General features: G+C 37.4%; 1 protein-coding gene across 1 annotated transcript; it reads right to left on the minus strand.

The window, feature by feature from the left end:
* Window positions 1-594: 594 nt before the first annotated feature.
* On the minus strand, window positions 595-24714 carry TEX55 (testis expressed 55). Its single transcript, XM_036850968.1, has 4 exons — window positions 23569-24714; window positions 22866-23012; window positions 21025-21087; window positions 595-1523 (listed from the first exon to the last, which is right to left on the minus strand). The coding sequence occupies exons 1-4, from the start codon at window positions 24712-24714 to the stop codon at window positions 1473-1475; spliced, it is 1407 nt and encodes a 468-aa protein (XP_036706863.1). The 3' UTR covers window positions 595-1472.
* Window positions 24715-27299: the final 2585 nt, after the last annotated feature.

Raw genomic sequence — 27299 nt, forward strand, 5'->3', positions numbered from 1 at the left:
ATCACTGGACCATACCAAGCCCATCCCCTCTGGTCCACTGCCTCACTGTGAAAGGTCAAAATGACAGCTCTGAAATGCATCGCAGAATGCCAATGAGAAGGGCTGAAGTGGCGGAGGTGGACTAGTTTGAGGTGTTCTGCTTTAAGAAACATAGTAAAGTGTTAGGGCTGAAAACCAGTGAACTAAATTCAGTATTTAATTTCAGATGTTATTGATAACATCCAAGTTTTTGTTCACTAATGATATTGTTGACCCTTCAATATTTGGGTTATTTTGTTCTATCAACTGATTAATTATAACCTTAGCCCTGTCACTCAAAGTTTTCTCACAGGTTCACTGTAAGTTTATCAGCTTTTACCTAGTTTTGCCAGCCCACAATCAACAGAAAGGCTGCTTATCCGCCTGGAGAACACTTATTGAGTCTGGGCACTGGCACATTTTGTGGACAATTGAAGGAAAAACTAAAGAAGCTTTGAAGTTGTAAGTAGAGATTTTAAAACTATAATTATTAGACATGAAATTCAGGTATAAAAAAGGGGATTTGTGCATGATTGTTCAAACAGAAGCTTAATTCATTGCAATACACCACATAATTATACCAAATCGCCAGGGAAACAATATGAAGAATCAAGTCTGATATAATGTTCAAATAGAAATTAAATGAAAGGTTCAGCTCACAAAAGTAGTATCAGATGATCATCTCAGTTATGATTGCTGGGCAGATACTCTCATACCAGGTAGACCACGTTGAGGCTTTTTGCTTTTAAATACCAGTTCAACTGGCTACACATTCCACACGATGCAGACACTCTTCAGAGGATAAAGGTAATAAGGAAGTGACATTCTGCCTCTCCCACAGGTGTATACAGAGTAGTATAACATGTTTGAGTTTTGCTTTAGGTTAAAAGTCAGAAGAGGACTATCCCTCGGAATAGATTAAATCACTTCCATTAATGTCAGAATATAACAGGCAGGGTCAAAGAGGAAAATAGTAAAAATTTGTTGGAGGTATTAAGAAACAAGAAAAGAGATCTTACAACAGTTACCTTCCATTAAGAGAGAAAAAAGTGCTGTTACGAATTATTTTCCGCACATTTTCCAATTGAAAATTTTATAAACAGTTTTGAGACATGATGGGTGTGTATGCTTTTGGGAACTGCGTATAAATTGCTAATATTCTTTTCATGATCCTCTCTGGGATTTGTGAACATGTTTCGTTCAGTGCTTTGGAGGAATAAGTACTGAAATATCAATGCATGGATAAGTATATGTGCCTATGTTTTTGTATGATGAGCCAGAGGTATCTGTAACTGTTACGTGAATTTTACGAAGCTACTCAGTAGATTTTTCCTTAAAAAATAAGAACACATTTAGGCAGAGTCACTACTAATGACCATTCAAAAATGATTTACAGAGTGGGAAACAGAACATAGTGTTGACACTGATGGTTGTAAACAATGTTGAGGAGAGATTCATTCTTCGTAGGTTTCACATTTCTTTCTGTTTTGTATCATTTCCTGTACCTGAGGAGAATGAAAAAGAATTTTTTCCACTTGCAATTTCGGTCTACTTGGAGTTACCTTATCCTGTAGGGTTAAAATATATAGACGTTTAAAATACTGAAGTACTTTTAAATTTTGGCTATCTTGTGGTTTTACATATTATCTTACTGTAAATTTAATTTGCAGGTTTCCTGACTGTTAAAGATGCTCAACAGATTGTCATGTAAAAGAAATGAAAATAAAAATGAAATAAAATAAAATACAGAAGTCCTTGTACTGACTTGGTACAAATAATTTAGACTTTGATAAGTCACGAATATGTGTTGTAATATCTAGGGACACCATTAAAAATATTAAGAAGGTTATTAGGGCAGTGACCTTATTCTGTATGATACTTTAATTATAGATACATATCATATACATTTGTCAAAACCTTCAGAATGTACAACACAAAGAGACTTTATGTAAACCATGGACTTTAGTTAACAATAAATTATCAAACCGGCTGATCAACTGTAACAAATCTACCACACTAATGCAAGATGCTAATAATAGGGGAAATGGGGGAAGGAGCGGGAGTAAATGGGAACTCACTGTACTTTCTGCTCAAATTTTCTGTAAGCCTAAAACCATTCTAAAAAATAAAGTATATTAATTTTTAAAAATCACCCCAATGTGAAACCAAAAAAGAAAAAAAAGATTAAGAGAGTGTAACTTCTAAATAGAGAGAAAAATGTAACAATAAAAGAAGATAAAAAGTAGAGGAAAAGAAACAAAGCAGGCAGGACAAATAGCATATGGTAGGACAATAGATTTAAACTCAAATATATCTTTAATAACATCAAATATAAAGGGACTAAATGCTCCAATTAAAAGCTTATCAGATTTGAATAATTATAAAAGTTATAATACATGCTATATATAAGAAAGATATCTAAAAGACAAGGACAGAGTAAAGTTAAAAATAATAAATATATACCATTTAAATACTGACTAAAATAAATCTGGTATAGCTATAACAATATTGAAAAGAGTAGAGTTCATGTTATACCTCTTAATGATAAAAATTCAATTTACCAGAAAAATATAAGAACTCTAAATTCATACGCACCTAATAACATAGCCTCAATTACATATACACAGCGTAAATTGACAGAACTATAGGAGATAGGCAAATTCACAATAATATTGGATGACTTGAACAACATGTTTAGCAAACCTGATCTAGTGAATATATTTAGACACTTCCCAATAATTGCAGAATAAATATTTTTTCAACCCCAATTCATTCATGGCAATTAGCCATATGCTGCATCATAAAGCAAGTCAACACATTTCAAAGATTTGAAATCTTGCTCTCTGAGTAAAATGCAATTGACTTAGAAATCATTAACCAAAGGGCAACTAGATATCTAATATTTGATAATTTATATAATCTAATGTCAAAAAATCCATAAGTTGAAGAAGAAATCATAATGAAAATTAGAGACAATTTTGAATTAAATAAACTAAAAACATCACACACTTAAATTTATGTGATAAAACCCATATGCATATATTATATATTAAAAAGGAAGATCTGCTTCCTATATGCAAGAGTAAGCAATAAAAAAAAAATGAATTCTGCAAATAACAGCTATGTATTCATGGATAAAATACAACCCCCTCCCCCACAAAAGAAAAACCCCACAAACCGAAACAAAACAAAAAATCTCACAGCTACCTGAAGGTTCTGGAGACTAAGCAAAGACAGGCAGATTTTGGAGAGGAGTCTAAACTTAGAGCAAGTGACCAAATGGAGCGAATTTCTCATTTTTTGTAATTTTGACCCAATGACAGTCATGACTCACAGACATAGCTATGGCTGCACAAGAATGCCTCAAACTGTGACAGAAAGCCCACTGTCTTTCTGGATGGAAAAATTACAGGAAGTAGACTGGTCAAATATGGCTAGATGCTGAAGAGTGAGGGGAAATCCTAGAAGAGGGAAGGAGATTCCTTAATTCTGTGCATGAACTCTGCACAAGCCTCAGGTTGACTTCTGAATCATGCATTCATAGGACAGATTCAAAGTAGCAGTAGGCTTAAGGAATTGACCTGAGCTATGACCACAGAAGGCAAGAGAGAGAGCTTACAATTCAAATCTAACCATGTTAGCTGCCAGCTAAAACAAAAACGACACCATCACTTGTCAGAGGAGTATGACAGAACACAAGTCTACACAGCATAATATTCACAATGTTAAGGATACAATTGAAATTATCCTAGTTATAGAAAACCAACAGAATGCTACTCATTTTAAATAGAAAAGATAACTTTAACTTCTTCTTTTCTGATTTGGAAACCTCTTATTTTTTATTTAAAAAAATTTATTTGTCTGTTTGTTTATTTATGCCTAATTGCTCTGGCTAGGACTTCCAGTACTATGTTGAATAAAAGTGGCAAGAGTGGGCATTTTGTCTTATTCCTGACCTTAGAGATAAAGCTTTCAGGTTTTTACCACTGAGTGTGATGTTGGCTGTGGGCTTTTCATATATGGCCTTTATTATGTTGAGGTAACCTCCTTCTCTCCCTAGTTTGTTGAGTTTTTATCATGAAAGGGTGCTGAATTTTGTCAAATGCTTTTTCTAGATCTCTTGAGACAATCATGTAATTTTTATCCTTTATTCTGTTAATGTGGTGTATCACATGAATCGATTTTCATATGTTGAATGATCCTTGCATCCCAGGGATAAATCCAACCTGCTCATGTGGTATGATCTTTTTAATGTGCTGTTGGATTTGGTTTGCTAGTATTTTTGTTGAGGATTTTTGCATCTATATTCAACAGGAATCTTGGCCTGTAATTTTCTTTTCTTGTGTCTTTGTCTCTGGTATCAGGTAGTGCTGGCCTCACAAAATGAATTTGAAGTTTTCCCTCCTCTTCAATTTTTTTGGGAAGATTTTGAGAAGAATTGATATAAATTCTTCTTTAAATGTTTGATAAGAGTTCACCATGAAGCCATCTGGTCCTGGGCTTTTTCTTTACTGGGAAGTTTTTGGTTATTCAACCTCCATGCTAGTTAAAGGTCTATTCAGCCTTTTTATTTCTTTATGACTTAGTCTTTTTTTTTTTTTTTTTAACATCTTTATTGGTATAATTGCTTTACAATGGTGTGTTAGTTTCTGCTTTATAACAAAGTGAATCAGCTATACATATACATACATCCCCATATCTCCTCCCTCTTGCGTCTCCCTCCCACCCTCCCTTTCCCACCCCTCTAGGTGGTCACAAAGCACCGAGCTGATCTCCCTGTGCTATGCGGCTGCTTCCCACTAGCTATCTTTTTTACATTTGGTAGTGTATATATGTCCATGCCACTCTCTCACTTCATCCCAGCTTACCCTTCCCCCTCCTTGTGTCCTCAAGTCCATTCTCTACGTCTGCGTCTTTATTCCTGTCCTGCCCCTAGGTTCTTCAGATCCATTTTTTTTCTTTTTTTTTTAGATTCCATATATATGTTATGACTTAGTCTCAGTCGGTTGTATGTTTCTAGTAATTTATCCATTTCTTCTAGGTTATCCAGTTTGTTGGCATATAATGAATTGTTCATAGTATTCTCATGATCTTTTTTATTTCTGTGGCATCAGTTATAATGTCTCTTCTTTCACTTCTGATTTTATTTGAGTTGCCTCCCTTTTTTGTCTAGCTAAGTGTTTGTCAATTTTGTTTATCTTTTTTTAAAAAAAACTCTTAGTTTCATTTTTCTATTGTTTTCCTATTTTCTATTTCATTTATTTCTGCTCTAATCTTTGTTATTTCCTTCCTTCTTCTGACCTTGGGCTTAGTTCTTTCTTCCTTTCCTACCTCCTTGAGGTGTAAAATTAGGTTATTTGAGAGATTTCTTTTTTAATGTGTTTATTGCTATGAAATTCCTTCTTAGAACTCTTTTTGCTACATTCAATAAATTTTGGTATGTTGTGTTTTCATTTTCATTTGTCTTGAGGTATTTTCTAATTTCCTTTTTTATTTTTTTAATTGAATGAAAGATTCTTTAAATTCTATAGTGCTTTACAATTTTCAAAAGTTTCACACACATGATTTCATATAATCCCAAAATAACCCTTTCTCCCCCACCCATGTATTGTCTCTCCCCACTTCTCACTCCCCACTGGTAACCACAAGTTTATTCTCTATATCTGTGAGTCTGTTTCTTTTTTGTTTTATTCACTAGTTTGTTGTATTTTTTAGATTCCACATATAAGTGATATCATAGAGTCTTTCTATGTGTTAATTATTTCACTTAGCATTATACCCTCCAAGTCCATCTAGATTGCTGCAAAGGGCAAGATTTCATTCTTTTTTTTATGGCTGAGTAGTATTCCATTGTATATATACCACATCTTCTTGATTCATTCACCTGTTGATGGACACTTAGTTTGCTTCCATATCTTGGCAATTGTAAATAATGCTGCTGTGAACATTGGGTGCATGTATCTTTTCAAATTAGTGTTTTTGGTTTTTTTTGGATATATATCCAGGAGTGGAATTGCTGGGTCATATGGTAGTTCTATTTTTAGTTTTTTGAGATACCTCCATACTGTTTTCCACTGGCGGCACCAATTTACATTCCCACCAACAGTGTACAAGCATTCCCTTTTCTCCACATCCTTGCCAACATTTATTTGTCTTCTTTTTGATGATAGCCATTCTGACAGGTGTGAGGTGATATCTCACTGTAGTTTTGATTTGCATTTCTCTGATGGTTAGTGATGTTTTCATGTGCCTGTTGGCCATCTTCATTCCCTCTTTGGAAAAATGTCTATTCAGTTCTTCTGCCCATTTTTCAATTGGGTTGTTTCTTTTCTTGATGTTGAGTTGTATGAGCTGTTTATATATGTTGGATATTAACACCTTATTGGTCATATCATTTGCAAATATCTTCTCCCATGCAGTTGGTTGTCTTTTCGTTTGAGGTATTTTCTTTCTTTCTTTCTTTTTAAAAATAAATTTATTTATTTATTTTTACTTATTTATTTTTGGCTGCATTGGGTCTTTGTTGCTGTGTGCGGGCTTTCTCTAGTTGTGGTGAGCGGGGGCTATTCCTCACTGTGGTGCACAGGCTTCTCATTGCGGTGGCTTCTCTTGTTGCGGAGCAGGGTTCTAGGTGCATGGGCTTCAGTAGTTGTGGCAGGTGGCCTCAGTAGTTGTGGCTCAGGGTCTTAGTTGCTCTGCAGCATGTGGGATCTTCCCGGACCAGGGCTCAAACATGTCTCCCCTGCATTGGCAGGCGGATTCTTAACCACTGCGCCACCAGGTAAGTCCCAGCATGTGAGGTATTTTCTAATTTCCTTTTTGATTTCTTCTTTGACCCAATGGTTGTTCAAAATTAGAGACGAAAAAGTAAAATTGTTCCTGTTTGCAGATGACATGGTCTTATAAAAAGCTCTAAATACTCCACTAAAAAACTGGTAGAACTAATAAATGAATTAGATACAGTTGTAGAATACAAAATCAACGTACAAAAATGAGTTGCTCCTCTATAAACTAATAGCACACTATCTGAAAAGGAAATTAGGAAAACAATCCCATTTACCATAGCACCAAAAAGAATAATATACTTAGGAATAAACTTAACTAAGGAGGTGAAAGTCTTGTATACTGAAAGCTATAAAATAGTAATGAAATAAATTAAACAAGAAACAAACAAATGTAAAGACATCCTGTGTTCATGGATTTGAAGAATTAGTATTGTTAAAATGTTCATACTACCCTCAAAAATCAATGCAATCCCTATCAAAATCCCAATGGCATTTTTTTTGCAGAAATAAAAAAATATTCTAAACTTCATATGGAACCACAAAAGACCATGAATAGCCAAATTAAGCTGGAAAAAGAAGAACAAAGATGGAGGCATTACACTTCCTTATTTAAAAATATATTACAAAGCTACAGTAATCAAAACAGTATGGTACTGGCATAAAGACAAATAGACCAAGGGAAAGAACACAGAGCCCAGAAATAAATCCATACATATAGGAAGTGATCTTTGACAATGGTGCCAAGAAGGGGGAAATGACAGTCTCCTCAACAAGTGGCTCTAGGAGAACTGGATATCTACTTGCAAAACAATGAAACTGGACTCATATTATGCCATACACAAAAATCACCAAAATGGATTAAAGATTTAAGTGTAAGACCTGAAACTGTAAAATTCCTAGAAAATAACATAGGGGAAAAAAATCATGACATTGGTCTTGGCAATAATTTTACAAATATGACACCAAATGCACAGGCAACAAAAAGAAAAATAAGCAAGTGGGACTACATCAAACAAAACAGCTTCTGCACAGCAAAAGAAACAATCAACAGAGTAAATAGGTCCTCCTACAGAATGGGAGAAAATATTTGCAAAACATAAATTTGATAGGAGGTTAATCTCTAAAATATATAAAGAACTTCTACAACTCAGTAGTAAAAAGAAAAAACACTAATAATCTAAAATTTTAAATAATAAATCTAATAATTTTAAAATGGGCTAGACTTGTAATAGACATTTTTCCAAAGAAGACATACAGATGGTCAACAGGTATATGAAAAAACACTCAGTGTCGCTAATCATCAGGGAAATGCAAATCAAAACCACAATGAGATATCACTTTACACCTGTTGGGATGGCTACCACCAAAACAACAAAAGACAACAAATGTAAGTGAGGACGTGGGGAAATTGGAACCTGTGCACATTGTTGGTAGGAATGCAAATTAGTCTAACCACTATGGAAAACAGTAAGGAGGTTCCTCAAAAAATTAAAAATAGAAGTACATATGATCCATCAATTCCCCTGCTGGAATTGCTCTATTTATCCAAAAGAATTAAAATCAGGATCTTGAAGAGATATTAGCACTCTAATATCCATTGCAGCACTATTCATAACAGCCAAGATGTGGAAACAATCAAATGTCAATCAACAGATAATGGATAAAGACAATGTGATATGCACATACAATGGAATATTATTCAACCTTAAAAAGAAGGAAATTCTGTAACATGTGAGAACATGGATGAATGAGGACATTATGCTAAGTGAAATAAGCTAGTCACAGATAAAAACCTGCATCATTCCACTTTTATGACGTATCTAATATGTAAATTCATAGAATCAAAGAGTGGAACGCTGGTTGCCAGGGGGGAGGGGGGAGGGGAAAATGGGGTGTTGTAATGGGCATAAAGTTTCAGTTAAGCAAAATGAATAAGCTCTAGAGATATACTGTACTCATTGTACCTATAGTTAATAATAATGTGTTGTGCATTCAACAATTTGTTAAGAGGGTAGCTCTCATGGTAAATATTCTTACTATGTTAAAATATTAAAGATAGGAGGACCTTCAAGATGGCGGAGGAGTAAGACATGGAGATCACCTTCCTCCCCACAAATACATCAGAAATACATCTAAATGTGGAACAACTCCTGTAGAACACCTACTGGATGCTGGCAGAAGACCTCAGACTTCCCAAAAGGCAAGAAACTCCCTAGGTACCTGGGTAGGGCAAAAGAAAAAAGAAAAAACAGAGACAAGAGAATAGGGACGGGACCTGCACCTCGAGGAGGGAGCTGTGAAGGAGGAAAAGTTTCCACACACTAGGAAGCCCCTTCACTGGCAGAGACAGGGGGGTGGCGGGGGGGAAGCTTCGGAGCCATGGAGGAGAGCACAGCAACAGGGGTGCAGAGGGCAAAGCAGAGAGATTCCTGCACAGAGGAACAGTGCCGACCAGCACTCACCAGCCCGAGAGGCTTGTCTGCTCACCTGCCGGGGTGGGTGGGGGCTGGGAGCTGAGGCTCGGGCTTCGGAGGTCAAACCCCAGAGAGAGGACTGGGGTTGGCCGCGTGAACACAGCCTGAAGGGGGCTAGTGCACCACAGCTAGCTGGGATGGAGTCCAGGAAAAAGTCTGGAACTGCCTAAGAGGCAAGAGACCATTGTTTCGGGTGCATGAGGAGAAGGGATTCAGAGCACTGCCTAAACGAGCTCCAGAGATGGGCACGAGCCGCGGCTATGAGTGCTGACACCAGAGACGGGCATGAGACGCTAATGCTGCTGCTGCAGCCACCAAGAAGCCTGCGTGCAAGCACAGGTCACTACCCGCACCTCCCCTCCCGGGAGCCTGTGCAGCCCGCCACTGCCAGGGTCCCATGATCCAGGGATAACTTCCTCAGGAGAACACACAGCATGCCTCAGGCTGGTGCAATGTCATGCCAGCCTCTGCTGCCACAGGAGAGGAGGCTGAACAATACACTACTAAATAACCAAGAGATCACTGAAAAAATCAAAGAGGAAACCAAAAAATACCTAGAGATAAATTACAACGAAAACACGATGATCCAAAACCTATGGGGTGCAGCAAAAGCAGTTCTAAGAGGGAAGTTTATAGCAGCAATACAAGCCTACCTCAAGAAACAAGAAAAATCTCAAATAAACAACCTAACCTTACACCTAAAGCCATTAGAGAAAGAAGAACAAAAATCCCCCAAAGTTAGCAGAAGGAAAGAAATCATAAAGATCAGATCATAAATAAATGAAAAAGAAATGAAGGAAACAGTAGCAAAGATCAATAAAACTACAAGCTTTTTCTTTGAGAAGATAAACAAAATTGATAAACCATTAGCCAGACTCATCAAGAAAAAAAGGGAGAACACTCAAATCAACAGGATTAGAAATGAAAAAGGAGAAGTAACAACTGACACTGCAGAAATACAAAGGATTATGAGAGATTACTACAAGCAACTCTATGCCAATAAAATGGACAACCTGGAAGAAATGGACGAATTCTTAGAAAAGCACAACCTTCCCAGACTGAACCAGGGAGAAATAGAAAATATAAACAGACCAATCACAAGCATTGAAATTGAGACTGTGATTAAAAATCTTCCAACAAACAAAAGCCCAGGACGAGATGGTTTCAATGGCCAATTCTATCAAACATTTAGAGAAGAGCTAACACCTATCCTTCTCAAACTCTTCCAAAATATAGCAGAGGGAGGAACACTCCCAAACTCATTCTACGAGGCCACCATCACCCTGATACCAAAACCAGACAAAGATGTCACAAAGAAAGAAAACTATAGGCCAATATCACTGATGAACATAGATGCAAAAATCCTCAACAAAATACTAGCAAACAGAATCCAACAGCACATTAAAAGGATCATACACCATGATCAAGTGGGGTTTATCCCAGGAATGCAAGGATTCTTCAATATACGCAAATCAATCAATGTGATACACCATATTAACAAATGGAAGGATAAAAACCATATGATAATCTCAATAGATGCAGAAAAAGCTTTTGACAAAATTCAGCACCCATTTATGATAAAAACTCTCCAGAAAGTAGGCACAGAGGGAACTTACCTCAACATAATAAAGGCCATATATGACAAACCCACAGCAAACATCATTCTCAATGGTGAAAAACTGAAACCATTTCCTCTAAGATCAGGAACAAGACAAGGTTGTCCACTCTTACCACTATTATTCTACATAGTTTTGGAAGTTTTAGCCACAGCAATCAGAGAAGAAAAAGAAATAAAAGGAATCCATATAGGAAAAGAAGAAGTAAAGCTGTCACCGTTTGCAGATGACATGATACTATACGTAGAGAATCCTATAGAAGCTACCAGAAAACTACTAGAGCTAATCAATGAATTTGGTAAAGTAGCACGATACAAAATTAATGCACAGAAATCTCTTGCATTCCTGTGCACTAATGATGAAAGATCTGAAAGAGAAATTAAGGAAACACTCCCATTTACCACTGCAAAAAAAACCCAAAAACCTAGGAATAAACCTACCTAAGGAGACAAAGGACCTGTATGCAGAAAACTATAAGACACTGATGAAAGAAATTAAAGATGAAACAAACAGATGGAGAGATATACCGTGTTCTTGGATTGGAAGAATCAATATTGTGAAAATGACTATACTACCCAAAGCAATCTACAGATTCAATGCAATCCCTATAAAACTACCAATGGCATTTTTCACAGAACTAGAACAAAAAATTTCACAGAACTAGAACAAAAAATTTCACAGTTTGTATGGAAACACAAAAGACCCCGAATAGCCAACGCAATCTTGAGAAAGAAAAACGGAGCTGGAGGAATCAGGGTCCCAGACTTCAGACTATACTACAAAGCTACAGTAATCAAGACAGTATGGTACTGGCACAAAAACAGAAATATAGATCAATGGAACAGGATAGAAAGGCCAGAGATAAACCCATGCACATATGGTCACCTTATCTTTGATAAAGGAGGTAAGAATATACAATGGAGAAAAGACAGCCTCTTCAATAAGTGGTGCTGGGAAAACTGGACAGCTACATGTAAAAGAATGAAATTAGAACACTCCCTAACACCATACACAAAAATAAACTCAAAATGGATTAAAGACCTAAATGTAAGGCCAGACACTATGGAACTCTTAGAGGAAAACATAGGCAGAACACTCTATGACATAAATCACAGTAAGATCCTTTTTGACCCACCTCCTAGAGAAATGGAAATAAAAACAAAAATAAACAAATGGGACCTAATGAAATTTAAACACTTTTGCACAGCAAAGGAAACCATGAAGAAGATGAGAAGACAACCTTCAGAATGGGAGAAAATATTTGCAAATGAAGCAACAGACAAAGGATTAATCTCCAAAATATACAAGCAGCTCATGGAGCTCAATATCCAAAAAACAAACAACCCATTCCAAAAATGGGCAGAAGACCTAAATAGACATTTCTCCAAAGAAGATATACAGATTGCCAACAAACACATGAAAGGATGCTCGACATCACTAATCATTAGAGAAATGCAAATCAAACTACAATGAAGTATCACCTCACACCGGTCAGAAAGGCCATCATCAAAAAATCTACAAACAATAAATGCTGGAGAGGGTGTGGAGAAAAGGGAACCCTCTTGCACTGTTGGTGGGAATGTAAATTGATACAGCCACTATGGAGAACAGTATGGAGGTTCCTTAAAAAGCTAAAAATAGAACTACCATATGACCCAGCAATCCCACTACTGGGCATATAACCTGAAAAAACCATAATTCAAAAAGATACATGTAGCACAATATTCATTGCAGCTCTGTTTACAACAGCCAGGACATGGAAGTAACCTGTGTCCATCAACAGGTGAATGGATAAAGAAGATGTGGCACATATATACAATGGAATATTACTCAGCCATAAAAAGAAAAGAAAGTGAGTTATTTGTAGTGAGGTGGATGGACCTAGAGACTGTCATACAGAGTGAAGTAAGTCCGAAAGAGAAAAACTAATACCATATGCTAACACATATATATGGAATGTAAAAAAAAAAAAGAAAAAGGTTCTGAAGAACCTAGGGGCAGGACAGGAATAAAGATGCAGACGTAGAGAATGGACTTGAGGACACGGGGAGGGGGAAGGGTAAGCTGGGATGAAGTGAGAGAGTGGCATGGACATATATACACTACCAAATGTAAAATAGATAGCTAGTGGGAAGCAGCCGCATAGCACAGGGAGATCAGCTCAGTGCTTTGTGACCACCTAGAGGGGTGGGATAGGGAGGGTGGGAGGGAGACGCAAGAGGGAGGAGATATGGGGATATATGTATATGTATAGCTGATTCACTTTGTTATAAAGCAGAAACTAACACACCATTGTAAAGCAATTATACTCCAATAAAGATGTTAAAAAAATATTAATGATAAATGGAAAGGACAATCAACAGATGTCAACTCCAAGATTATTCAATGCTGAGATTATGTGATAAGCATTTAAAACCAGCTATTGTAACTATGCTCATTGAAGTAAAGGAAAATACACTGGAAATGAAAGGAAACATAGGAAATCCCAGAAGATAAATAGAAAATATAGAAAAGAACCAAATAGAAATTTTAGAACTAAAAATTAAAAAATTCACTGCATGTGCCTATAGTAGCAGGAATATATATGACAGAGCAAGTAGTAAGTGAACTTGAAAACAGAGTTAAGGAGTTATTTGATGAAAGGAGAGAAAACCTGACAAAAATGAAGAGAACTTTAGGGGTCTGTGAAATAATATTTAAAAATCCAATATAAGGTTAATTTGAGTCTCAAAAAGAGAAGGAGAGAAAGAGAATGGGGCAGGAAAAATATCTGAAGAAATTCTGGCAGATGACTTACAAAATTTGGTGAAAGACATAAGCTTATAGATTCAAAAAGCTCAGCTAATGCCCAAATAAGTAAGTTCCAATCAGCATGATGATAAAAACCTCTGGAAACTAAAGAAAAAGAGAAGATCATGAAGGCAGCCAGAGGAAAATGACATATTACATAGAAGGGGAATGACATTTTGGATGACTGTGGACTTCTCATCATAAATTATGAAGGCCAGAAAGTAGTGAAACCACATTTTTCAAGAGCTGAGGGAAAAAGTCAATTTAACTTTGTCAAGAACATTTAACATGAGATTTATCCTCTTAAGAAAATTTTAAGTGTACAACACATTATTGTTGACTATAGGTACAATGAGTGCAGTAGATCTCTAGAGCTTATTTATCTTGCTTGACTGAAGAGTCAATAATTTTATAAATAAAAAACAAACTAAACAAAACAATCAGGGAATACATGGAAGATCTGAATAACATTATCAATCTCCTTGATCTACTTGATATTTACAGAACACTACATCAACAACAACAAAATACATATTCTTTTCAAGTGAATATGGTACATTAACCAAGACTGACCATATACTGGGACATAAAAAAAGTTTCAGTAAATTGAAAAATATTGAAATTGTACAGAGCACAATAAAACTAAACTGGAAATCAATAACAATGACATATCTAGAACTCTCTCAAATATTTGGAAATTAAACAACACAATTCTAAGTAAATAACTGGTCAAAGAAGAAATCATAAGACAAATTAGAAAATATTTTGAATTGAATGATAATAAAAACATGACATATCAAAATTTGTGAGATGCAACTAAAGCAGTGCCTAGAGGGAAACATTTTTAAATGTCTACATGAGAAAAGAAGAAAGGTGTAAAATCAACAATCTAAGGTCTGACCTTTAGAAGCTAGAAAAAAAGAGCAAAGTAAACCAGAATTGTGGCGAGCGGGGGCCACTCCTCGCTGCGGTGCACGGACTTCTCATTGCAGTGGCCTCTCTTGCTGTGGAGCATGGAGTCTAGGTGTGCAGGCTTCAGCAGTTGTGGCGCACGGGCTTAGCTGTTCCATGGCATGTGGGATCTTCCCGGACCAGGGCTCGAAACCGTGTCCCCTACATTGGCAGGTGGATTCTTAACCATTTTACCACCAGGGAAGCCCCGTGATTAGATTTTAAAGTCCTTATATTTTATAGATATGTACTGAAATATTTACAAATGACATTATATTATGACTAGGATTTACTTCAAGATAATCTGGGGGGGAGGAAAGGGGGTAAGGTATATATCAAATAAGATAGGCTTGTGGTAATAGTTATTAAATAGGAATAATGAGCACATGGAGAGTAATATACTATTCTCTATTTTTGTGTATGTTTGAAATGTTTGATAGTTGAAGAAAATTTTGAGAAATAAACAACATACAAGGAATCTCCAGCAAATATTCTGTCGCTTGAAGGAGAAGAGAGAGGGAAAAAAAGGGATAGAAGCAATATTTGAAAAAATGCTAGCTGAAAAAATTTCAAAACAGATGAAAAACATTAAAACACAAGGGTCTGGAACTTCTATTTCCTCTAAAACCAGATTTCCCTCTTGTCTGAAACAACTAAAAATGGACAACATATAAGAAGCAATGGTTTTCAAGATATCAGGCAACAAAGGATAGTGCTCTGTGAAAGTCAGGAAAGAAATGAAGTGAGCCTTATGACTGCTCTACCCTACTGTCTTCAGAAAATTTCCTAGCCACAGAGTAGGGAAAGTGAACCTGAGAGGAACCCTGCAGACCTCTGAGTTGAGGAGATGGAGCTGAGATCCTGGGGAAAGCAAAGCAGCTATAGTTCACAGCACAGAGTGCCAGAGAGGAGAGAACTGCACAGAAAGAACTCTGGAAATCTGCAGAAGGTCCCCTTCAGGTAATCCCCTGTGTATAGATCAGTACATGTGTGTGAGGAAACTACCTGTGGCCACGGAAAGAACCAAGCCAGGAATACTGCCTATTATCACCAGTCAAACTGGAAAACCTTGTGATTCATGGGGCACTGGGTAGAGTACTCAGAAGGATTTTGCCTCAGTAGTGGGGAATACTTAGCCCTAGATGAACACTGCTCTGTTTCACTCTAGAAAAATCTTAAAGCAAAATTGGAAAAGATCAGATTTTTTCCAAGTAAATTAGCTGGGTCCTGAAATATAGCCCAAGAATATACATGAATACAAAAAAATCCAGCACCTACTAAGGTAAAATTCATAATATCTTGCACCAATCAAAAATTACCAGGCATACACCTATTACAATGTTATATGTCAATTATATCACAATTAAAAAATTACCAGGCATAAAAACAAGCAGCAAAAAGTTATTATAACTATATTCTCTTAAGTTCAAGAAAGTTAAGTAAAGATACTGACACTATAGAAAAGACACAAATAAACTGGGGGTGAAAACTACAAAAATTATAATGTATGTAATGAAAAATACACTGGCACTTTATTATTAGTGATACTGTAGACATTGCAGAAGAAAAGATCAGTAAACTTGAAGACATAGCAATAGAAAATATCCAAAATGATATAGAGGGGAAAAAAAGAACTAAAAAACATTAACAGAGCATCAGGGAGTTGAGACAACTTCAGCTGTCCCAATATATGTGTAATTGGAGCTCCCAGAGGAGAGGGCTGGGATAAAAAAATGTTTGAAGAAATAGTGGCTAACAAATTTCCAAATATGCTGAATACTGTAAGCCCACAGTTCTTAGAAGTTCAAAGCACCACAATACAGGAAACATGAAGAAAACTACAACAATACCACTTTAAGTAGGAGTGTAAACTGGTCTGAGTACTTTGGAAAACTTTGGGGCAGCAATCTTTTTTTTTTTTTTTTTTTAATTTATTATTTATTTTTGGCTGTGTTGGGTCTTCGTTTCTGTGCGAGGGCTTTCTCTAGTTGCGGCAAGCGGGGGCCACTCTTCATCGCGGTGCGCGGGCCTCTCACTATCGCGGCCTCTCTTGTTGCGGAGCACAGGCTCCAGACGCTCAGGCTCAGTAGTTGTGGCTCACAGGCCTAGTTGCTCTGCGGCATGTGGGATCTTCCCAGACCAGGGCTCGAACCCATGTCCCCTGCATTGGCAGGCAGATTCTCAACCACTGCGCCACCAGGGAAGCCCCTGGGCAGCAATCTTTTAACGCTGAACTTATGTCAATAACCTGTGACTTAGCAATTACATTTCTAGGTCTGAACCCAATAGAAATGCATGCACTTGTGCACCAAGAGACAAGTACGTGAATGTTCACTGCAGCATTATTCATAACAACCAAAAAACTGGAAACAACCAAATGTCTAACTCATAATAGAGAATATAGAAATGAAAAGGAATGAATAATATGCACAAGATGAAAGAATCTCACAAACATACTGCTGCTCAAAATAAGCCAGCCCCCAAATAGTACAGTGATCTGATTCCATTTATACAAAATCTAAAAAAAGTCAAACTAAAAGTCAGAATAGTGGTTATTTTCTGGAATAGAAAGGGTAGTGATTGGAAACAGGTACCATGTGGTATTCTGAGGAGCTGGTAACTTTCAATCTTTTGGTGGTTTCATAGCTCTATTTAATTAGTGATAGTCAAGTTGTACAGTTTTGATCTCTGTAATTTTCTGTATGTGTGCTTGAAAAGTTTTAAAAATGCAAATAAATATATTTCACCATATTAACAGCAGAAGGGAGAAAAATCATACAATCATCTCAATAGATATAGAAAAATAATTTGATAAAATTTAATAATTAATGATAAAAACTCTCAGAAAACAGACTATAAGGGAACTGCCCTAATATGATTAGTAGTATTTATAAAACACAATAAACACCATAGTTAATGGTTAAATAGGGAACTTTTTTTCTTTTTTTTTTTTAAGACTGAGAGCCAGCAATGTGAACCACCGTAGCTATTTCTTTTTTTTTTTTTTTAAATTTATTTTTATTTATTTATTTTGGCTGTGTTGGGTCTTCGTTTCTGTGCGAGGGCTTTCTCTAGTTGCGGCGAGCAGGGGCCACTCTTCATTGCGGTGCGCGGGCCTCTCACTATCGTGGCCTCTCTTGTTGTGGAGCACAGGCTCTAGACACGCAGGCTCAGTAGTTGTGGCTCACGGGCCTAGTTGCTCCGCGGCATGTGGGATCTTCCCAGACCAGGGCTCGAACCGGTGTTCCCTGCATTAGCAGGCAGATACTGTAGCTATTTCTATTCAACATTAGTTCTACTGGAGATCCGTAACCACTGTTCTATATCAGTGTTCCAACAGGAACAGCACTTTAAAAATAGAGAAATTCAAAGACAGTTTATTCAAAAAGGGACTATTTAAAAAGAATTAGGCATAAGGTAGTCACAGGAGATAACGCAATAATCCAAAGCTAGTAAAAACTGAACTAACTTTAGGACTGAAGGTCAAGAGGAGGGACCATTACTATAATTCAGAAGCAAAGAGTTATGTAAAGTAAGGTACCTTAAGAGAAGCAGTGATTTCCAGACAACTCAGGACAGACAGACTGTGGGGAAAAGGACAGGGGAATAAATCTAACTTCACCCTCTTTCCTCCTTCCAGTCTCTCTCCATGGTTTCCTACTGGCTTAACCCAACTGGAAGTCAGAAGGAATAAGAGCCTATTGATCTAGTCCATATAGATTAGCTTCTCTGCAGGGTAAAGAAGAGAGGAAGGTAGATCTGAAGGGGCAAAGAGAAGATAAATAATACATGCAATAAGACAAAAAGAAAAAAAAGGATAAGGATTGGAAAGGTCAAATAAAACTGTCACTATTTGTAAATGATATGATTGTATATGTAGGAATACCCAAAGTATCTACAAATGCATGATTATAATAAATTGAGTTTAGTAAGGTTGCTGCATATGAGATCAACAAAAATGAGCTATATTTCTATATCTCAGAAATTAGAACCTGAAATTTTAAAAGTTTCTACTTATAATAGCATCAAAATGATAAAATACCTATGGATATGCCTATCAAAAGATATGTAAAACCTTGGACTTCCCTGGTGGTGCAGTGGTTAAGAATCCGCCTGCCAATGTAGGCCACACAGGTTCGAGCCCTGGTCCCGGAAGATCCCATATGCCGCGGAGCAACTAAGCCTGTGTGCCACAGCTACTGAGCCTGCGTGCCACAACTACTGAAGCCCATGCGCCTAGAGCCCGTGCTCCGCAACAAGAGAAGCCACCGCAATGAGAAGCCTGCGCACTGCAACAAAGAGTAGCCCCCGCTCACCACAACTAGAAAAAGCCCGCGTGCAACAACGAAAACCCAACACAGACAAAAATCAAATAAATAAATTTATAAAAAAAGATATGTAAAACCTTTATGCAAATAATAACTATACTGGAAGAAATTAAAGACCTAGATAGATGGAGAGGATAAAGTTTGTTTCAAGCTGGTACTTCTCCCCAAATTGATCAACAGAGCCAATGCAATCCCCCCCAAAATCCCATCAGTGTTTGCTAGTGTGTGTGTGTGTGTCTGTGTGTGTGTGTGTAACCTGACAAATAATTCTAAATGCTGAAATGGAAATTCACAGACCTAAAAACATCCAAGATATTTTAAAAGAAGAATAAGATGTGAGGACTTGCTCTGATAGATATTAAGACTTATCATGAGGCATTCTAATTAAGAGATTCTTGTAGTGGAGCAAGGATCAACAAATATACTATAGGAATCAAATAAAAAGCAGTGCGGAAAGTACTGTCTTTTCATATAAGGTGCTTGGTCAATTGGATGTCTACTTGGAAGAAAATAAAACTTGACTCCACCTCACATCCTACACAAAATCAATTCCAGATTGATTGGATATAAATGTAAAAGGCAAAAAACAAACAAAATTTAAAAACAAAATAAAACCAAATGCTCCCTCCCCCGCCAAAAAAAAAACCCATAAACAAACTTCTACAAGATAATACAGGGACTAAGATGAGGAGCTTGGGCTAAGGAGAGACTTCTAAAATAGTACACCAGAAGTCATAAGATTACTAAATTTGACTATGTGAAAATTCAGAATTCCTGTTCATCAAAAGATACCTTTAAGAGATAAAATAGAAGGCAGAGAGTGGGAGAAGATACCTGCAACAAAGAGTTCATAACCAGAATATATAGAAAACTGTTACAAATGATTAGAAAAAGACAAACAATACAATAGAAAAGAAGTATTTCCAAATGGCCAATAAACAAATGAAAAGGTATGCAACTGCTTCAGTACTCAGGAAACACAAGTTGAACCTGCAATGATTTATTACTGTTCATCCATTAAAAAGGCTAATGCTGAAAATACTGATAATACTAAGTGTTGGTTATAAGTGAAAAGGATGTAAGACAACTGGAACTCTAAAATACACTGCTATTGGGAGTGTAAATTGGTACAATCGCTTTGGAAAATTGTTTGAAATACTCTACTAGAGCTGATCAAACACATACCTGACAATCCAGCATTCTCTCTTGTGGGTATGTACCCAAGAGAAATGTGTGTATATGTGCACCAAGAGACATGCACATGAAAGTTCCTAGGAAAAATTTTTGTAATAGCTCCAAGCTGGAAACAACCTGAAGGTCCACATCTATCACAGAATGGATAAATTGTGGCATTTCCTACAATGAGTACTATACAGCAATGAAAACGAATGAACTACAGCCACACACAACAGCACGGATTAATCTCACAGACATAGTTTTGAGAAGAAGAATGAACCAATGAGTCCCTACTACATGGTTCCCTTTATATAAAGTTTAAAGGTTGACAAGCCTACACAGATATAGAGAACAAGCTAGTGGTTACCAGTGGTGGTGGGCAAACTACTGGGTGTAAGACAGGCTCAGGGATGTATTGTACAACATGGGGAGCAGAGCCAATATTTTGTAATAAGTGTAAATGGAAAGTAGCCTTTTAAAATTGCATAAAAAATTAAAAAAACATTTTTAAAGTCTAAAAAGTAAAGCTTTTTGGCTCTAGAAGTCATGCTCTTAACCACCAAAAAAAATAATAATAATAAATTTTAAAAATAGCTGACAAGTCTAAATCAAAGTGTTTCATGATTCATGTTTCATGGTAGAATTATAAAGAAAAGTGAGAATGTCATTATTGTAAAATTCAGAAATAGTCCCTTTGTGGGGAGTGATTACCATGAAGAAAAGAAAGGGGGCTTCTCGGATGCTGGCAATGTTTTAATTTTTTTTTAACTTGAATGGTAGTTACAGGTGTGCTCACTTCATGATAATTCACTGAGTTGTATATGTTTTGTACACTTGTATGTGTGCTATATTTCATAATGAACGGAATAACATTCCTATTCCATACCTGGCACAGCATAAAACTCAGGGGGTCCTCTGGCTTTTCATAGACTAGGTTTTCAGTGATATGCTGAAAGAGAGAGAGAAAGGCATCACATTATGGTTCTGAACTAAAGCTATATGGTCAGGTTATACCTGAAGCAATCTTTTACATTAACCTAACATGTACCATAGCATTTTAAAGAAATTCGTATATCTCTACATAGTGACAAATTATTTTCCTACTGCTGATAAGTTTGGGCAAATTAAGGTAAAATGTGGAGGGATTAAAAATTTAGGAATAAATAGCAATGTATATTTTTCTAGTTTCTAAGATCAAAGAGTTTTGGAGAAAGATTTTGAGAATTGTGATTTTGCTAGACTGAGAAATCAATAAATTATTTGCTTTGAAGAATAGTCAAAGAAAAAGTTTTGAATAAAAATTTTAAAACACTGTATGATTTTTACATAGAAACTTCCTTCTAAGGCATTTGATTCTAAAAGGTGAAAATGATGTTCAGCATTTGTAATAATAAATGAGAAAGAATATAAAAAACTTCAGAGACCCACTTCCATACGTTTTGCTGTTGTTGAATAACTCAAAAAATTATAATAAAGCAAGCAGAATTCTCACTTGCAGGGAATAACAATAGGGCAAATTTCTGGTATAAAATATTCTGGTCTGCTTAATGTACCCACGCTAATTAATTATTTCATATATGTTTCTACTGAACACATATTTATAACTAATTTTTCTGATAACAATGTTCAATGCATAAGCATTGCTTTTGTTGACAGATAAAGAAAATTACTTACAGAACGATTAGAATTCTACTTTCTACAGCTTTCATCCTTGAGTTTAATAATTAGTATTTCTTTGGTTAAAGCCAGAAAGTCCAGCCATTAGCATTCTCCCACAAAATGACATTTTAAAGAAAGAAAAGGCATACAGCAGTGTTAATAAAGCAAATATCACTTATCTCTATTTTATGAGGAAACTGAGATTCACAGAAGTTACGTAATTTCCTCCAAATCACAAAGATGAGAAGGGACAAAGTTAGCTTGGAGCCCTGGGCTAACAGATTTTAAAATTTGTGCACTTTCCTCTATTTCCTACTTCTTTAAACTTAAATTCTTCCAGTTTAAATGCTTTCATTTGGGGTGGGCCATTCTTACCTACAACTTTCTAACCACAAAGTTACTTCATGTATATATGTCATTATATATGTATATATACCTTGCTGCATTATAATATTAACATAAAAATACACATGTCAGGAGAACAGAAACAAAAACAACCCACAAAACAGCAAAAACTTTATAAATGTGATAATATTTTATAATTCTGTATCGGCCAAGGAATGTCATACTTTAAAGAACATTCCAGCCCCATATCCTGAGGTCAATAAAATTTATAGTTTCAAGAATTAGAAGCAACTTTTAACTATGTCATTTTTCTCCTGAAGAATGTGGTTTCTTAGATGGTCACAGGTTGGTCATCTTTTGAAAGTATTATACTCCTGCCTGGAAAGTCTTTTTCTCTCCTTTTCAATTGCCATTATTTTGTCCTTCCTTCCTAGTCTGGTTCAAACTTTAACCCTGGGCCAAATTTTTTCCCTAGCAACCAACCTATCAGATCTCTAATTCCTCTGAAGGGCTTCATATCATGGTAAGAATTATTCATTTGGTGTTTATCATTTACTACTTTTGGTTAATACGTCTTAATACACTTACTGACTCCTCATTAAGATTATATCCCTTTTATAGCAAACGCCCTTTCTTGTACCTCTTATAAGCCAGGTCAAAGTTTGTCGTTTACATTATAATTACTTTAAAACTCACAATTAAAAAAGAGGTTGAGAGGTTTACCTGGAATATTTGCAGAATGTGGTGTTTCTCCATGTATTGCAGTGAAACTTGATAAGGATCTTTATATACTATAGGAGGGAACCGCTTCTTAGAAGGTTGATTGTATGCCTGAAAACTCCTTCTTTCCTGGTATTCTGAAATATCAGCCTAAAATGGAAATATCCCCCAAGAGAGTCTTTAATGAATTGAAAAGCCCCAGGAAGTTTTGTTGCTATTGTTGCTGTTATCAGTGGAATCTGGTATTGATGGGATCTGAACACCAGGAATTAAGAGCAAAGACATTATTATGAGAGACCTGGCTGATTCTCCAGGCAATGTAATGCACCTTAAGTCCTGGGAGGTACCTTAGACATCTCCAATCTACTTCAAATACTTTTCCCTTCACAGAGATTTCCAACTGACTCCAAATTCCTTTCCTTTGGTAGAAGCCCAGAGGGGGAATGACTTAGTGTCCCAGTGTTAGCAGCAGAACCAGGACTTGAAACCCAGGTCTCCTGAATCCTGGTACATTGATCCTTCCTGAATGGCCTTACTTAGTGTAGCAGAGAAGGCAATCCATCTCTTTATTTCCCACCCTTCTCCTGCCCTTCCTGAATCCTATGGGTCACACATACCACAACATGTGCCCTCTTCCTGCATTCTGCCAGGCCCCTGGGTTAACCTCCAACCTCCCAGGGGGGTATCAAATGCCCCTTTAACCTACAGGCTTGGTTTCCACGGGTTGAGTTTTTTCTTGACTGATGATATAGTCCAATTTGGATGAGATGGAGGGAAATCTTTGGGAGTAGGCTTGGTCTTTTGTTTGGAAAGTACTGGTCAATCTGTGATCAAATGGGATGAATGCTTGCAGATCAGCTACACTTTCAGTTTCAAGGGAAGCCTTGGATATGCTGCCATCTGTCTGGCCAGGCTCAAATTTGCAGGGTTGTACTCTGAAGTCAGCCTCTTTGTCTTCCTTGCTGTAGCCAAGCTGGTCGAATAATCTATCATCAGAACGGCTACGTTCTCCATAGTCAAACAGGTTGTCTTCTGTGTAATCATCCTCTTCTTCCACTAAGTCGTCAACCTGGTCAGATTCACTGCCAGCCTTGTCAGGGTCAGCAGCCTGGTGTTCAGCTGGTTTAGTAGCTTGGTCATACACTTTGCGGTGCGTCTTTACAGATGTTCTGTGTTCAACTTGGTCAGACAATCTATGATCAATCTGTTCAGAAGTTTTTCGTTCAACCAGGCCAGACAATCTACTTTCAATCTGTTGAGAAGTTCTTTGGTCAGCCGGGCGGGACATTCTGTGATCACTCTGCTCAGAGGGTCTTTGTAAAGATGGGACAGATGGTTTACGGTCAATCTGTTCAGAAGCTCTTCTCTCAGCCAGGCTGGACATTCTGTGGTCAATCTGCTCAGAAGCCCTTCGTTCAGTCTGTTCAGAAGTATCTTGTTCAGGCAGAGCAGACATCTGGCTGTCAGTTTGTTCAGACTCCACACCCCCAGCTTGGCTAGATGCCGTGCTGTCCGTCTGTTCTGACATGCTTCGGTTAACCTGATCAGATGCTCTACGATCGGCGACATTAGCACGGTTGGATGCTCTGAGGTCAGCCTGATCAGATGTTCTTTCTCCCATGGATTCATATGCTTTGTGGTCAGCTTGATTAATTACGTTGGGTTCAGCCAGGCCGGACACTATCTGGGCAGCCTGGTCAGCTGCTCTGTGATCAGTCCGGTCATCTGCTTCCACTTCATCCTGGTTCTGCCTGTTGTCTTCCTGGCTGTCTGTGTGGCTGTCATTTGGGGACTTGGCTGTACTTTGGTTTTCCGATGATTCCGCCGGAGCCCCTTCTGGAGGCTCTTCCATTTTCTGCCTGGTACCAGACTGGTCTAGATTGCCAGACGCTGTGGGTGGGGCCGGGCCGGGTAGTCTAGGCGACCTTCGGAGCGCACGAGACAACAATACCCGCGGGCTTTGTTTGGACCTCCGAGCTCCAGCTCTTCCGGGCGCGCGGGCGGATGCCGGTGGATGCCGGGAGGTGAGCGGGGGGAGCCCCGCCGCTGCCTGGGGAGGGGATGCCTTCGGGCGCCCAGCGTGGATGCGAGTGCAGGGGCGGACAGCCTCTCCCAAGAAGTGGTGATGCCCGCAGGCTGGCGTCGCCACCGCCCAGTGACCGGGCCTCAGGGCTCTGTGAATCGGTGCCTTAGAGCGGTCCCCTCCCCGTTTTCTTACGGAGGTCCACAGCTGTGTGTGTGAAATAGGATCCAGCAGGTATCACTCGAACCAACAAAATGTTAGCGATGAACACGCGTCCAACCACACGAGGGCGGCAGACCTGAACAGAGGTTACTGTTGCCATCAGCCAAATCCACGTTTCATCGGCTACTGTCTTTTGTATAACCACAGTTGGATCGCAGAGTATGATATTACTGCTGGGCATGTGCTAGTAAATGGTCCTGCTAAATGTTATTTTTCTTTAGACTCTAATCAGTATTGGGGTGATGTGGACACATTCTGTGGTTTTTCTTTTAATTAAAAACAAAACAAAACAAAACAAAAACTTTTAAAAGCCGACCTTTACAAAGAGTGCCCGTACTGTTTTCAGTGGTACCAGGAAGGCTTTAGTCCTTCTCACACTCACATTACCAAAGTCAAACGTTATCTTTCTTTCTTCACAGTAAGAGTGCAGAGAGCAGAATTTTGCCCTCCTCCTCACTCTCACCCCGACACACCCCTTGGCAGTTCATTGCTGCAGGAGCATCTTCTTCTCTGGCTCACGGGACAGGTGAGCAGCTGTTTTCCATCTTTTCTGGGAAGAGCTGTTCTGACTGTGGAAACTCAAGCTCCAAGTGTTTTCTTGCTGAATTAGTCATCTATGTTTGGAGGGCTGGAGAGAGGAGAGGAGATCCAGTGACAATGGGTTCTAAAATCACCCCATCCAATGGTCTTATAGCAGAAGGGATGGTTAGGGTTAGGAGCCAGAGTTCCAGAAAGAAAAGGAGTAAGGAAGGTGGGGGAGAGATAACAGGTGGGGAATTTGCACTTGATGGTGGTGGCCAGTGGGGTACAATGTTTTGAGATTTGCCCCTCCGTATTTGAAATAAACCTTAAGAATCCACTTCAGGCCAGCACGCCCTCTACTCTCAGGAGCAGGGTAGTACAGAGGTGGTAAGGCAGGCCAAGGATTGGTAGTATAATGCCAGATATTCTTTTCTTATGGGTTTAAATGCATTCAATAATTAGAGATAAGACTTCAAATCCAAATGCAAATAATAGTAATTAAGGAGTGAGAGGGAGAGTGTGTACCTTTGGTGCCATACTTAGGAGCAGCAGGAGAATTTAGATGCACTGAAGTAAAATCATTTACCTAACAGTACCTAGAACATATTTGGTGCTCCAGACGAGTTTGTCGGATATAAATAAATTAAAGATTTGCCTTATTTATTTATCTAAAAATGTGTGAAGCAAATGGATGCTACGTTTGAAGTAAAATAGGTGATGGTCTATGGTTTGCAACTTCAAAGGGGCATTGGTTTTGTAGATTTGTTTTTCCATTTATAAATTAAATGTAATTATTGTAGAAAAGTAAGAAAAACAAGCATATATTAAAAAAAATTCCCCAAACACCCCAGGGATAACCTTTATTAACATTTTCATGTATACCCTTCTAAAATTTTTTGCATGCAAATCTATACATCTAATATCTATCGGTATGTGTATATTTTACAAAATGGAATCAAACAATGTAACTGTTCTATAAACTACATTTTCATTTAATGCTATGGTTTAAATGTTCTTCCATGTCAAGAAATGTAATCTAAATTAAAGAGCATTGGCTTTTGGAGTTAGACCAATTTGTTTTAATTCCGTTTCTGCCACTTATTAGATTGTTGAGTTTGAGCAAATCTCATTATTTTTCTGAGCTTCAATTTTCTCATCTGCAGATGAAAATGGGAATAATATAATAGTTCTCAGAATCCTTGTGAAAACTAAATGAGATAACAAATATAATTAGCTCATATGTGCTTCATAAAGAATAGCTATTTTTAAAATATATATATAATTTATTATATGAATTTAGTTTGTTGCTTTTAACAGTGCTGCATTGACCATCGTTGTACAAACATTTTACAAGTTTGTCATATTTTTTCCTTAAGATAAATTTTCTGTTGTGGAATTGCTTGGTTAAGGAAGTGTGCTCATTTTGGTGTTTTGAAAGTACTATGTTTAAAAATGCCTTCCAGAAAAGCTGGGCCAATCTCTAGCTCCACCAGTAATATATGAGAATGCTATTTCCCTATACCAAGTCCAATTCTGTATATATTTTTCATTTTTGCCTATCTGATAAGTGAAAAGTAGTATTTTGTTTTACTTTGTATTTTTTTAAATATGTTTAATGACTTTGGATTTCTTTTTTTGTAAATTTCCTAGTCTTGCCTTTGTCTTTTCCT

The sequence above is a fragment of the Balaenoptera musculus genome, chromosome 4 (assembly GCF_009873245.2).
Source record: "Balaenoptera musculus isolate JJ_BM4_2016_0621 chromosome 4, mBalMus1.pri.v3, whole genome shotgun sequence".
Classification (NCBI taxonomy): Eukaryota; Metazoa; Chordata; class Mammalia; order Artiodactyla; family Balaenopteridae; genus Balaenoptera; species Balaenoptera musculus.